Consider the following 13,839-nt stretch of genomic DNA (forward strand, 5'->3'; position numbering starts at 1 on the left):
TTTTCTACTTTTAAGGTTTTATCCAAAGTTTTTCTTTTTCTGTGTATTACTACAGGTTTCAGCATATGGTCAACAAAAGAACGTTTTTTTCCTACCTGTAACATCAGATAAAAATGAAAAGGTTTCAAATTTTGGACATTGTTATCTTTTAGTTTGTTATTTGTTCCAATGCATAACAGACTGTTGTCAAGAAAAGATAGTTGTACTATTTTTCTCATGATTTTTTTGCTATCCATTTTTGTTTAGTTTTTACACATGATGCATTGAGAAAAGATTGTCTTGGAGAAAAAATGGCTTAAATCTTCAGAGAATAATACATATTTGAAAGATAATATAGACCAATACTAAACATAAGCTTATAATATATGGAGCATTTGAATATCTTAGTTTTCAACTGCCACATAAACATTATGTTTAATGTATGTAGCACTTAAATACCCTAAAATTTTTCAATTGCCAATAAAAATATCTTCCAATATTGAGTTTGAAATTTTTTAGATCTAAAAGTATTTGCTTGTGGCTCTCATTTTTCTTTCGAACTTACATATCTTTAAAAAAACTTGTATTTTTTTTTTTGTCCAACAGATCAAAAACCATTTCTCCATTGCATTTATCATCTATAAATTTGTTAAGAATGTTAAGCTATTGGAGCGCATTGGGATAGCCAGACCTGAAGAGGAGTTCCATGTTCCTTTAGATTCATATAGGTAGATAATTCTTGAAATGTATTGAACTTTAAATGTACTGAGTTGGGGATTTATATTCTGGAAAATAACTTCATATTTTTATTATCTGAAGATTGGTAAAAGCCAGTTTTAAGACATAATTTAGTCTTACATTGAGATACACATTTATATTATCATTGAATTTATCAGGTGAAAATTCTTTATTGTATATTTGGTATCAGAATTTTTCTGAGTATTTTTATTAGATCGCCTTTGTATTTGAAATGAAAAAATTTTTTAAGTTGTCTTTGTTTACAGAGTTTTTGTTTGTTTGTTTGTTTTTTGTTTTTTCTTAGGAAAGTTCCTCCATAAGTTAGCTATGTGATTTTGGGTGAATTTCCTAACCTAGAGCCCTGGTTTCCTCATCTATATATCTGTAAAAATAGGAATAATAGCACCTATCTTGTAGGGTTGTCAGGAAGATTTAATGAGATTCTTTTTTTTAAGTTCTGAATCAAAACTTTATTGTCACTGTTTCCTCCTTCTGCAGATGTCAGTTGTTTATCCAGCCAGCTGGAATCTTAGAGCATCAGTACAAGGAATCCACCACTTACATTTCTTGGAAGGAAGAACTTCATAGGAGCAGGGAAGTCAGATGCATGTTGCAGTGTCCATCAGTAGAAGTCAGCTTCTTACCTCTCATAGTGAATACAGTTGCTCTGCCTGATGAATTAAGCTACATATGTACACATGGGGAAGACTGGGATGTAGCTTACATTATTCATCTTTATCCTTCTCTCACTTTGCGGAATCTTCTCCCATATTCTCTAAGATATTTACTTGAGGTATGTCTCTTGCATTTTGTTTGATTTTTATTGTTGCCCAGAGTAAATTCTGATTTTGTTTTATGGCATTTTTAATTGAGGTCAGTGTTTTATATAGTGTACGTGTAATGTGTAATGCCTTCATAATACTAATGATAGCAAAAACTGGCATAACATTTACTATGTGCTAGGAACTGCTCTGGGTACTTTACATGTACTAGCCTATTTACTGTTTATAATAACCTCCTGATGTAAGTACTGTTGTTAGGCCCATTTTACATATAAGAGAACTGAGTTGAAATGGGTTAAGTGACTCGCTCAAGGTCCCGTAGCTAGGAAGTGGTAGAGCTGGGATTTGAGCCTAGGCAGTTTGGCTTTTTGATCCCTGCCTCTTTACTGCATCTTCCTTAAATTAAGAAGCATGATCATCTCTTTATTAATTAAGTAAAATTCCATTAACTAAAATAGAGGAAAAAATGAGAAAATATTTCATCTTAGTTTAAAGTTTTTATTTTAAAGTCAACATTGTGATTATTTCTTCAAGGTTCTGTTGAAAATAAACCTTGGAAAATAAAAAAATAATTACTTTCTGTCTTAAGAAGTAATAAAGATTTTCTAGTAATGTTGTATAATAAATATTTTAAAATTTCTATATGGCGGTATATTTTAAAATACTAAAATCTGGAAAGTGTTTGGAACCTACATGTTTTTTAATCCGACAATGAGCCATTCCTGAGTTGTGGAGACAAAATTAATAAAATGAATTAAATAGTATTTATATAAGAGTATTTTGTAAGAATTAAATAGTGTTTATATAAGAGGGGTTTTTAGTAAGGAAACCTGGTTTATATGTTATTACTCATTTTTCAAGTAATTCCACCTTACTTAGATAACTTGTCAGAGTAATTTTTTACCTGACAAGTGAATAAGAGTAGTTTTCTTATTCCATTCATATGGGAACCATTAGGCATGGTCTATAATTAGAGGATAAAACTGAAGGCCAGGCAGTTCAGTGGCTCATTTAATGACATAGCTCTCATGGACAACAGCCAGGCTTCCTGAATTTAGTCTTTGACTCTTGATACAGACCTGATTTTTTCACAAAAAATTTAGGCTGTTAGTCTCCTAATGGCCAAAATCAGTTTCTGCCTTTGGCTATGGTGTAGTATTTTCTTTTTAGTCCTCAGTGAGTACTGGACATTTGTAAAATGTAACCTTGGTACTTCACAGAAGACTTAGCAGTTTACCTGCATCTGGTAGGTTATTTAGCATTTGTGAAAAATATGAATTTTGTTATTTCAGAGGTTTTAAAAAGTTACTAAGCAAATTTTTGTTTGTTTTTAGGGAACAGCAGAAACTCATGAGTTGGCAGAAGGCAGTACTGCTGATGTTCTGCATTCAAGAATCAGTGGTGAAATAATGGAATTAGTCCTGATGAAATACCAGGGCAAAAACTGGAATGGACATTTCCGCATACGTGATACACTTCCAGAATTCTTTCCTGTGTGTTTTTCTTCTGACTCCACAGAAGTGACGACAGTTGACCTGTCAGTCCATGTCAGGCGAATTGGCAGCCGGATGGTGCTGTCTGTCTTTAGTCCCTATTGGCTAATCAACAAGACTTCCCGGGTTCTTCAGTATCGTTCAGAAGATACTCATGTGAAACATCCAGCTGATTTCAGGGATATTATTTTATTCTCTTTTAAGAAGAAGAACATTTTTACTAAAAATAAGGTGTGGTTTTGTTCACATAATAAGTTAAAGCAGATAAATTCCTAATCTAGAAACTTGGGAGTCATTTGCCTTCCCTAAAACCATGCTAACCTATTTGCTAAATGCCATTGATATGAATTAGGTTCAAGGAGACTTAAGAAAAGCATAATCAAGTGGGATGTTAGGAACCAATAGGTTTCCTGAGACTGAGTTGCCTTTTTCTCCAATGCCTATAGAGTTACCTCTGTTCTTGAAGAAGTAGTAGTAGTGGTAGTAGTAGTAGTAGTAGTGGTAGTAGTAGTAGTAGTAGTATAGTAGATAGAATAGCTTGAATTTATTTACTTTACCGGTGATGAAATGGCATTTTTAAAGAAGTTACCATTGAATTTGGCGTATATTAGATGAGTCTTCCTATGTGTGAAGCACTCAGCCAGGCCTTTGGGAGAGAAACCTAATGCCTAAGCCTCGTCCTTTATGCTCTGGTCCCTTCTTTCCTCTTCAGGCTCATGTTTTGGTATCCCTCACCACACACTTTCTCAAGGACTCACCTCTAGGCTTTTGTATATGCTGCACCCTTTGCCTACAGTGCCTCTTTCCCTGTTTTTTTTTTTTTCTGTCTTCCTCATCATCCCTGATTATCTGCTGTTCATTTGTCATTCTGCTCAAGCCTGATATATATGAAGATTTTCTAACCATTTAAAATGGGCCTAGACATCCCATCCGTGTTCTTATAGGAGTAGTGGTTCTCAAATTTCAGTGTATATTAGAATCACCTAAAGGTTTTTTTTTTTTTTTTTAAATGAGATGGAGTTTTGGCCAGGCTCAGTGGCTCATACCTGTAATCCCAGCCAGCACTATGGGAGGCCAAGACTGGTGGATCACCTGAGGTCAGGAGTTCGAGACCAGCCTGACCAGCTGGTGAAACCAAATTAGCTGGGCATGGTGGCAGGCCCCTGTAATCCCAGCTACTCGGGCAGCTGAGGCAGAATCGCTTGAACCTGGGAGGCAGAGGTTACAGTCAGCTGAGATCGTGCCATTGCACTCCAGCCTGGGCAACAGAGTGAGACCCCATCTCAAAAAGCAAAACAAAACAAAAACAAAAAAGGGAATGGAGTTTTGTTCTTGTTGCCCAGGTTGGAGTGCAATGGCACGGTCTTGGCTCACTGCAACCTGCGCCTCCTGGGTTCAAGCAATTCTCCTGCCTCAACCTCCCAAGTAGCTAGGATTACAGGTGCCTGCCGCCACACCCTGCCAATTTTTGTATTTTTAGTAGAGATGGGATTTCACCATGTTGGCCAGTCTGGTCTCGAACTCCTGACCTCAGGTGGTCTGCCAGCCTCGGCCTCTCATAATGCTGGGATTACAGGTGTGAGCCACTGCACCTGGCACCTGAAGGGTTTTAAACGCTGATTACTGGGTCCTGTCTCTACAGTTTGATTCAGTAGGTCTGGATATGGTTTGAGACTTTGCATTTCCAACAGGTGATGCTTTGGGAACTCCACTCTCTTTGAGTGTTGGTTAACACGTGGTATTGTAATTGCTTGTTTATGTGTCTGACCTCTAGTTGTCCTCAAGTTTTTTACAAACTAATTGGATGGATGAGGGTGAGATTAATACAAGGGCACAGTTTGATCTCTTCTATAAAATTTTATCTAAATCCCAGAATCAGAAGTAAACTATCCTCTCACCTCGATAGCATTTTTTGCCTCTTGTATGGCTCTTATCCCATTGAGTCTTCTATCATAATTTTTAGTATGTATTTCCTAGTCTGTCTAGTTGGAAGCTCATTGAAGACAGGAACTGTGTCCTATTGTCTTCCATTCTGCCTGTCACAATGTCTTTAATGTAGCGTCTGCTGAATAATGTTAAAGACATAAATTCTCTATATGCTAAGACTTTAAAGATTTGTTAGCTGTGTATCATAAGTCTATCACTGGAAAACATCATTTTGCATTATAATTCTTCTTAAAAACAATACAGAATCTCATTGGTATCTAGGTTTACTATACTCATTGCATAGGCGAATGAGAAAGTCAGAACTATGTTTTTGTTTTATTGTTCCCTAGAGTTTTTTGTGGCTCTGTTACCTGTTTGCAGTATGGCTTTGATTATATTTTTCTGTGTCCCACAGTATTAAAGAAATTTCTAGTAGTCCAGCAACTTTCTCTCAAATAAAATTATTATAGTGTTTTAGGTTGCTTATATGACGATATGTGCTCTCTGGTATAGGTACAATTAAAAATTTCAACTAGTGCCTGGTCCAGTAGTTTCTCATTGGATACAGTGGGAAGTTATGGATGTGTGAAGTGTCCTGCCAACAATATGGAGTACCTGGTAAGATTCTGCTTCCTCATTTACCTTTGATTCCATTCACCTTTTCTACAGTTCAACAAACAAGTTGGCTCCTAAAGTGTACAGAAATTTGAATTTAAAGTGATAATGTGGAGGGAGGGCTGTTATCACTACAAATTTTTATGGTCACTGATACCAGAGCAAAACCTGAATTTGTCTAAGTTTAAGACAGTGAGTTTAATCCATCCAAGTGAGCAACTTGGTAAATATTCACAGTATGGTAGAATCCTTATTCTATGCCACCCCTTGCCAGACATTTCTTAAATCTTAAATTTGACTAGTATGAAAATTTTAGTAATCTGATGCCAATTAACCTATTTTATTACTACTTCAAAATTTTTATTTTACTAATAACAGATAATAAAACTTGTACACTAATTATAAAGCAATTTATGTTTGAAATTTTAAAAAGTAGGGAATTCTAGACATACTAAGTCTGTCACTACAAGTCGTTAAATTACTAATTGATATTTCTTGAATTGTTTCTGATGGAGCAAAACTAAGGAACTAAAATTTTTTTTTCTTAGACGATAATCTGTAGTAGAATGTAACTTGTAGTTGCTTTATTTAAGAATTATTATTTTAAAATATGTTAAGAAGTTTGTGTGTGAATGAGGGGATGTGTGTGTATTTCAAAGACATTGAATAAACTGGAAAATAAGCTTGTTTCCTTTCCACAGGTTGGTGTTAGCATCAAAATGAGCAGTTTCAACCTTTCGCGAATAGTTACCCTGACTCCCTTTTGTACCATTGCAAACAAGTCATCTTTAGAACTAGAAGTTGGCGAGATTGCATCTGATGGCTCAATGCCAACTAATAAATGGAACTATATTGCTTCTTCAGAGGTAACATTTTTCTTTATTACAACTGGTTCCTAAAATATACAAGTAAATATTGACATCTAAATAAGAATTGTATATACCTCTTTTTCAGACTCTATCATATTTATGTGTTGAAATATGACAGCCAGCTTTGAAAGATTTTTTTCATACTATATTTTTAAAAAAAGAAGAAAAGTTTTGATAATACTTACACTAGCCCAGTCTAGATCATTAATAGTTTTTTCTAATTCTTCCTATATGTGTAGAATGTAGCTATGTACTGTAAAAAGTACATAGAGATTATGTATTATATGGTGTCTCCATAGTCAAGATAATGTCTCTATATTCAAGAAGCTATTGTCTTAAAAGAGTAGTAAAAGTCAGCACATGGAGAGATAGATAGCACATGCTAAGTTATAGGTGGTTATAGAATTTCTGAATAGGTGAGCTGGAAATTTCTTTGAAAATTAGCTAAAATTCCGCTCTCTCACTTTACTGAAAAGGAGACTTTTCCAAGATTGATAAAGTCATTGGTAGTTGAAAACATGGTGTTATAGATCAAAAGATAAAAGTCTCACAGAAAAGGTGGGATTTGAACTAAGCTCTTCATGCTCAGTAAGATTCCAGGAGGTGAAGCAAATGGGGGAATGTGTGCCAGAAGAGGACAGGTGCAAAGATGAGCACTGGTGCTTGATCTTGACTGAGTTTTCAACCAAACCAGCTGACTCTCCGGATGAAGGTCACTTTCTACTGTGTAAAAAAGATTCTAAAATTATTTTTAAAATTTTTAGCAAAAGACTGAAAAGGAGGGATTCTAATTACAATATGAACCAAAAGCTCTAAGAGCGTGGTGTGTTCAAGACACTTAGAATGATCTCCTTAAACTCAGCAACAAATAAATGCTTCTTTTTTTTTTAATCTTCGCTGTGGGTTTGATTACAGTAGTATTTTTTATTCAGAAATAGAATTTACCTAGTATTCTATAACAGAAGGACATTTTGTGTTAGGAATGAAATATTCAGTAAAAACTGAGGCTTAAAGAAGTAAGTATATGGTCTGATTAATATCAGACATCTAGGAGGATGGTGTCGGAACTTCCAGCAAGGTCTGTGGCGTTCTTTCCTCTGCGTTCAGTTGTCTTTCTGGTTTATTTAGGATAAGATACTCTGTGAAAGAATTCATCGTGTATTAGTGAATTAAAGTGGATATACACAAAAGCAAATGAGATGATAATTTTTAAATACAATTTTTAAATAATAATGAATTTTATAATTCTTAATCAACAGACTCTTCAGTTTCTCATACTGCAATTATACCATAAATACATATAGACTAATATATCTGTATTCTCCTGATGCAGTTTCTTTGGTTTCATAGTCATTGTATTGTCAGTAATCTTACTAAGAGATGTGGAGGACATATTTTTAGAAGCTTCATAATAATTTAATCAAGATCAGAATCAGAATTGAAAATTTAATTAGTTAATGTCTTATTTATTATATTACAGTGTTATCCTTAAGACTGATAATAACTTTTATATTTATAGTGCCTTCCATTTTGGCCTGAAAATTTGTCAGGCAAACTTTGTGTGAGAGTGGTGGGCTGTGAAGGATCTTCCAAACCATTCTTCTATAACCGACAGGATAATGGCACTTTATTGAGCTTAGAAGATCTGGTAAGTTTTCATATTTTAAAATAAAATGTCTTTGATTTTTAAAATTTGCTTTGAGATATTTCAGTAAACCATGCTATCAAAATTTACTGGTAGTTATTTGAAGGTCCTGCTATATCAATATGTAATGCCAACATATATTTGTAACAGATCAGAGCCAGTTTGCTTTTCAGTAAGAACTTAAGAAAACAGGCTGAGTGGGGAAGCTCACGCCTGTAATCCTAGCACTTTGGGAGGCCGAGGCAGGTGGATCACGAGGTCAGGAGTTCGAGACCAGCCTAGCCAATATGGTGAAACCCCATCTCTATTAAAAAGTACAAAAATTAGCTGGGCATTGTTGACATGCCTGTAATCCCAGCTACTCGGAAGGCTGGGTCAGGATAATTGGTTGAATCTGGGAGGTGGAGGCAGAGGCTGCAGTAAGCTGAGATGGCGCCACCACACTCCAGCGAGACTCTGTCTCGAAAAAAAAAAGAAAAAAGAAAACAAAGCTTTTGTGTTTTACATAATATTGAAATTCCATATGTAAGTGTAGATTAAACCAGTACATCAAACATACTTTTTTTTTCTTTCCTACAATAGAATGGGGGTATCTTGGTGGATGTAAACACTGCCGAACATTCAACTGTCATAACGTTTTCTGATTACCATGAGGGATCTGCTCCTGCCTTGATAATGAACCATACACCATGGGACATCCTCACATACAAACAGAGGTATGAGAAAAAACAGTTAATAGGAAATACTTTTATTGGTTCACAGTAACTAATGGGAAACACTTTGGTTTCATATTCAGAATGTTTTTAGATTTTAGAAAGGTGATACGGAACACGTGGTGTTAATGTCTAATATCCTTACATGTTTTGAGATAACCCTCTGTAAACACATTAATATTTCTGCAGCAAAACTGATGAATATTCACGTCAAATGGGAAAAATAGAAATTATTAATAGTTTCATATCAATTCAGGTCAGGTTTTGCTGCCAAATGAGTTTTGACACCAAACTTCCAGAAAAATCTTTGGGGTTTTAGAGCTTTTTAAATTTCAAAATGGCAGGTAAGGGAGTGAACCTGTTTGAGTATTCCCTTTCCTGGTAACTTGGTAATGCTCAGTGACCCTTTTCCTATAAATCTGTATTTAGTTTTTTTGGGTAGGGGTAGTAGAAGGTTAAATGAGAAGATGATGAGTAGATAGTGATGTTGAATGTATAGCATTGGCTGATAGGAATTTCATTGTTCTTGCCTTTGCTGTCATTTGGTTTGGATGATGTCGTTATTTAATGGTGGAGAATTTAAGCCCTTAAAATATCGAATAATTTTATTTATAAAATTGTGTATATTTATATTAACATATGTATATATGTGTATATATATTTATACATATATACACACATATAAATGTGTGTATATATGTAAATTTCTTAAAGATTTCCCTAGTCTTAACTCTAATGGAATGAATCCAGTGAGAGATTTAAAAGTACAGATTAGGATTAAAACCTAGTTGGATTACTTTTTTTCTCCCAGTTCTCTGGAATATTTTTTGCATTAAATGGACAAATACTTTACTTAAACTGTAATAATCAATTTTAAAGTCTCCTGGGAGTCTTGTTAAGATGCAGATTTTGATTCAGTAGCTTTTGGATGGGGCCCTGGACTTTGCATTTCCCACAAGTCCCCAGGTAATGCTTATTCTGCTTGTTTACAGACCACACTTTGTGTAGTAATGGTATGGACATAATTTTTTTTGTTGCTGCAGCCCATAATATATCTTAAGTATTTTATTTGATTAAAAAGCTTAACTGGTCACAGTAATGCATACCTATAGTCACAGCTACTTGAGAGGCTTGGGTAGGAGGATCTCATGAGCCCAAGAGTTTGAGGCTGTAGTGCAATATGATCTTGCCTGTGAATGGCCACTGCTTTCCAGCCTGGGAAACATAGGAAAACCCTGTCTGTAAAAAATATGTTTAAATTTAAGCACTGAGTGAAAGTTCGGCTACTAAAGATATTTACTCTTCACAGCCATTTCTACAGGTGGACTCTGATCTGGCAATCTGTTTACCCTAATGAATTCCATTGGTATGATTCCACTTGGATCAATTCTGAGTGCATTGAAGCTTCAGAAAGGGCAATATTCTGTTTCCCCAAGCTTAAAAACCATTAATTTATTAGACATTTTAGGGTACTTGTTTTTAGGTAGAGTTGTGTTTTATTAACCAAAGGAATTGCATAGGACTTTTGTGCTAATCCCCTCCTCAGTAAACTACGGGTTTGAATTTCTTAACTCCAAGATAATTCTGATTTTCTCTCTGTTCATCATGTTTCAGTGGGTCACCAGAAGAAATGGTCTTGCTGCCAAGACAAGCTCGACTTTTTGCCTGGGCAGATCCTACTGGTACCAGAAAACTTACATGGACATATGCAGCAAATGTTGGAGAACATGATCTGTTAAAGGTATCATTTGATGTGAATGAGTGCTCTATGAGTTACCTGCCAGTGAAGGAAGTAGAGAAACTATCTTCAATGACTCCTTGTCCTAACTGAACTAGAAGTGAATTGGAAGTATTTCCAGCATAAGTAGCTTTTGGACTTTAGATGGCAAATACTGTAGTTCAAACCAGTATATTATATTAGATCAATCAAAGTAATTTAATTACAATTTAAAAAAAAAGACCTGCTTTATCTTGCCCACCTAAAGACCAGTAAAGCACCTTTTTTATTTACCAATTTTAAAATGAAGGAATTGTAAGACTAAGTTGAAAACAACTTTATTTTGAGCATACCTCTGCCACTTTTGGCTATGAGTTTTTAAAGCATGTTTTCCTAAGCACAGCTATATATTTTGTTAATTAATGGAGTCTGATAGATGCAAATTATCGCATGTAAGAAATTTAGTGAAATATTTATTGAAACAATATTTAGGTAACTGAGTTGATAAAATATGTTGTTTTTTAGACTCTTAGCCTCTGAAAGGGCCCGAAGAATTCATATACCAGCCTCTCATCTGATATAGGAATTGCTCCTGCATTAGTAATAGATCATCCAGTTTCTGTATGAATATATTCCATGATGAAAGAGTTTATATAGTGTCATTGTGCGTTTTTCATTGTCCAATAATGCCAGCTGTTAAAAGTCTTTCTTGACTTTTGCTTTAAAATGGTAAGTGGCCAGCAGTTATTGAATTATCCTCATTTCTTCTCTCCTCACATTTGATACTACTCAGCAACTGTAGCTCCCAGTAAGTAGCATATAGATACTAGAGAGAAGGTGGCAATGACCTTCTGGAGGAAGATATAAAGGTCTGCTTATAGAAGCAGATCCAGGAAGAATTCTGTTAACAGCATGGTCAGGGATTTCAGTTTTTAATGTTCCTCTTCTATTTGGTGTTAGCGAATGAGACAGTAGGAAGAGAGGGTGATTCCACCTCAGTCAGCAGATAGTCTGCCACGTATTGAAAATTGAGCTATAAGCAAGGAAATTGTTCATGTTCTTGTCCACTCAGTTGATCAAAGAAGGGAGTTCTGCTTAGGCCCTAGTGGACATGACAGGGGAGTTCAAAGAAAATCATACATTGTTGGCAAACACTAGGTTTACACAGATCTTTCCTCATTTAAGTATGATAAACAGAAAAAATCCCAACATGGACTTTATGAAAAAAATACTTCATTAGAAAAAGGTAGCATTATCCTGTTGATTCAGAGGGCAGTTGTACCTCTGAAAAATTTTTTACTACAGGACCAGAAGCAGCATTTCAAAATGTATGCATGGCATCCTCAACTAAGTTATAAAGACATGATACTATGAAATAAGAGAAAGCAAGGTGAAATAAAAGACAAAGACAGCAAAATAAAGTGTAAGGGGAGAGGGGAAACTATATTCTGTGCATACTATATATTTATATCCCATTTAATCCTAAATTTTATTGGAGAAATGATAAAGATTATATCTTTTTAAAAAAGCTGTCAATTAGTAGAACTCAAATCAGTGAGAAAGGAATTTCAAAACAATGAGAAAATGAAAATAAGTAAAACTTTGCCATTACAGTAAAAGAAAGAAACCTAAGAAAGTATATAATAAATGACAGATATATTTTATTGAGGACATATCATATATTGATGCTTTTTATATATTATCACTAATTCTTATGATAGGAACTTTGAACTGCTGGTTGGAATTCAAAATCAGATCTATCTGACTTCAAAGTCTGTGAACTTTTTCTACTAGACCATGCTTCCCATCAGTTATGTCAGTAAATGAAAATGGTTTAAATTCTATTAAAAGATAAAAACATTCAGATTAAATTAAAAAATAAGATTTAACTGTAAGTTGTTTACAAGAGTTCTGTTTCAGCCACGCTAACAGAAAATTACAACCATGAAGAGAGATGGTAGAGATTTAACAAGCAAATGGAAGTAAAAACAAAGTAAAGTTGTTGATTTTAATTTCTTTCTTTTTAAAAATTCATACATAATAGTTTTACATTTTTGAGGGGTACATGTGATATTTTCATACATACATAAAATGTGCAATAAGCAAATTGGAGTAATTGGCATATCTACCACCATAAACATTTCTCTTTATGTTGGGAGCATTCCATATCTTCTCTTCTAGCTATTTCGAGCTATAAAATACATTATTGTTAACTATAGTAACCCTACTGTACTAGCTAACGCAAGATATTACTCCTTCTGACTATATTTTTATACCCACTAACCAACCTCTCTTGTTCCCTCCCATCCCCTTCTCATCCTTTGGTAACCAACATCAACTCTCTATAAAATAAAATACACTTTTTTTTTTTTTTTTTAGCTCCCACATATGAGTGAGAACACGTGCTATTTGTCTTTCTGTACCTGACTGACTTCACTTAACATATGACCTCCAGTCCTATCCATATTGCTGCAATATTTGACAGGATTTCAGTAATTTTTTATTACTGAATAATACTTCATTCTGTATATGTAGCACATTTTCTTTATCCATTCATCTATTGATGGACATTTAGGTTGGTTCCATATCTTAGCTACTGTGAATAGTGCTGCAAAAAATGTGGGACTGCAGATATCCCTTCAATATACTGATTTCCTTTCATTGGGATATATGCCAAGCAATGGAATTGCTGGATTATAGTTCTATTTTTAGTTTTTTGAGGAAACTCCATACTGTTTTCCGTGTAGCTCTACTTACATTCCCATCAACACTATACAAGTGTTCCCCTTTCTCTACTTCCATGCCAACATCTATCTTTTTTTTTTTTTTAATTAAAGCCTCTAACTGGGGTGAGATAATCTCATTGTGGTTTTGACTTGCATTTCCCTGGTGTTTAGTAATGTTGAACATTTCTTCATATACATGTTTGCCATTGTATGTCTTCTTTTGAGATATGCCTATTCAGATCTTTTGCCTGTTTTTAAATCAGGTTTTTTTTTTTGTTGTTGTTGTTTTTTTTTAAGGAATTCAAAGCACTCCGCCAAGCTTGTGGAGTATTTTGAGTTCCTTATGTTTTCTGGTTATTAATCTCTTATTAGACAGACAGTTTGCAAATAATTTCTCTCTTTCTGTATATTGTCTCTACTCTGTTGATTGTTTCCTTTACTGTGTAGCCTTTAAGCTTGATGTAATCCTATATGTTTTTACTTGTGTTGATTGTGCTTTTGAGGTCTTATCCAAAAAGTCTTTGCCTAGACCAGTGTCCCAAAGCATTTCCCCAGTGTTTTCTTTAAATAGTTCTATGGTATCAGGTCCCAGATTTAAGTCTTTAATCTATTTCAGTTTTATTTTTGAATATGGCA

The 13,839-nt window shown here is 34.5% G+C and overlaps 1 protein-coding gene across 2 annotated transcripts in view; it reads left to right on the forward strand.

Annotated features, from left to right (window-relative positions):
- Positions 1–13,839, forward strand: part of VPS13C (vacuolar protein sorting 13 homolog C) — an 80,641-nt gene that overhangs the window by 18,543 nt on the left and 48,259 nt on the right. For both annotated transcript variants that reach the window (XM_031668573.1, XM_031668572.1), the window contains exons 13-20: positions 586–707; positions 1,216–1,510; positions 2,834–3,223; positions 5,432–5,536; positions 6,235–6,399; positions 7,922–8,050; positions 8,630–8,763; positions 10,375–10,501. In XM_031668573.1, the coding sequence (XP_031524433.1) occupies positions 586–707; positions 1,216–1,510; positions 2,834–3,223; positions 5,432–5,536; positions 6,235–6,399; positions 7,922–8,050; positions 8,630–8,763; positions 10,375–10,501 (1,467 nt within the window). The remainder of the gene's footprint in view (positions 1–585; positions 708–1,215; positions 1,511–2,833; positions 3,224–5,431; positions 5,537–6,234; positions 6,400–7,921; positions 8,051–8,629; positions 8,764–10,374; positions 10,502–13,839) is intronic.

Source organism: Papio anubis, chromosome 7, assembly GCF_008728515.1.
Source record: "Papio anubis isolate 15944 chromosome 7, Panubis1.0, whole genome shotgun sequence".
Taxonomy (NCBI): Eukaryota; Metazoa; Chordata; class Mammalia; order Primates; family Cercopithecidae; genus Papio; species Papio anubis.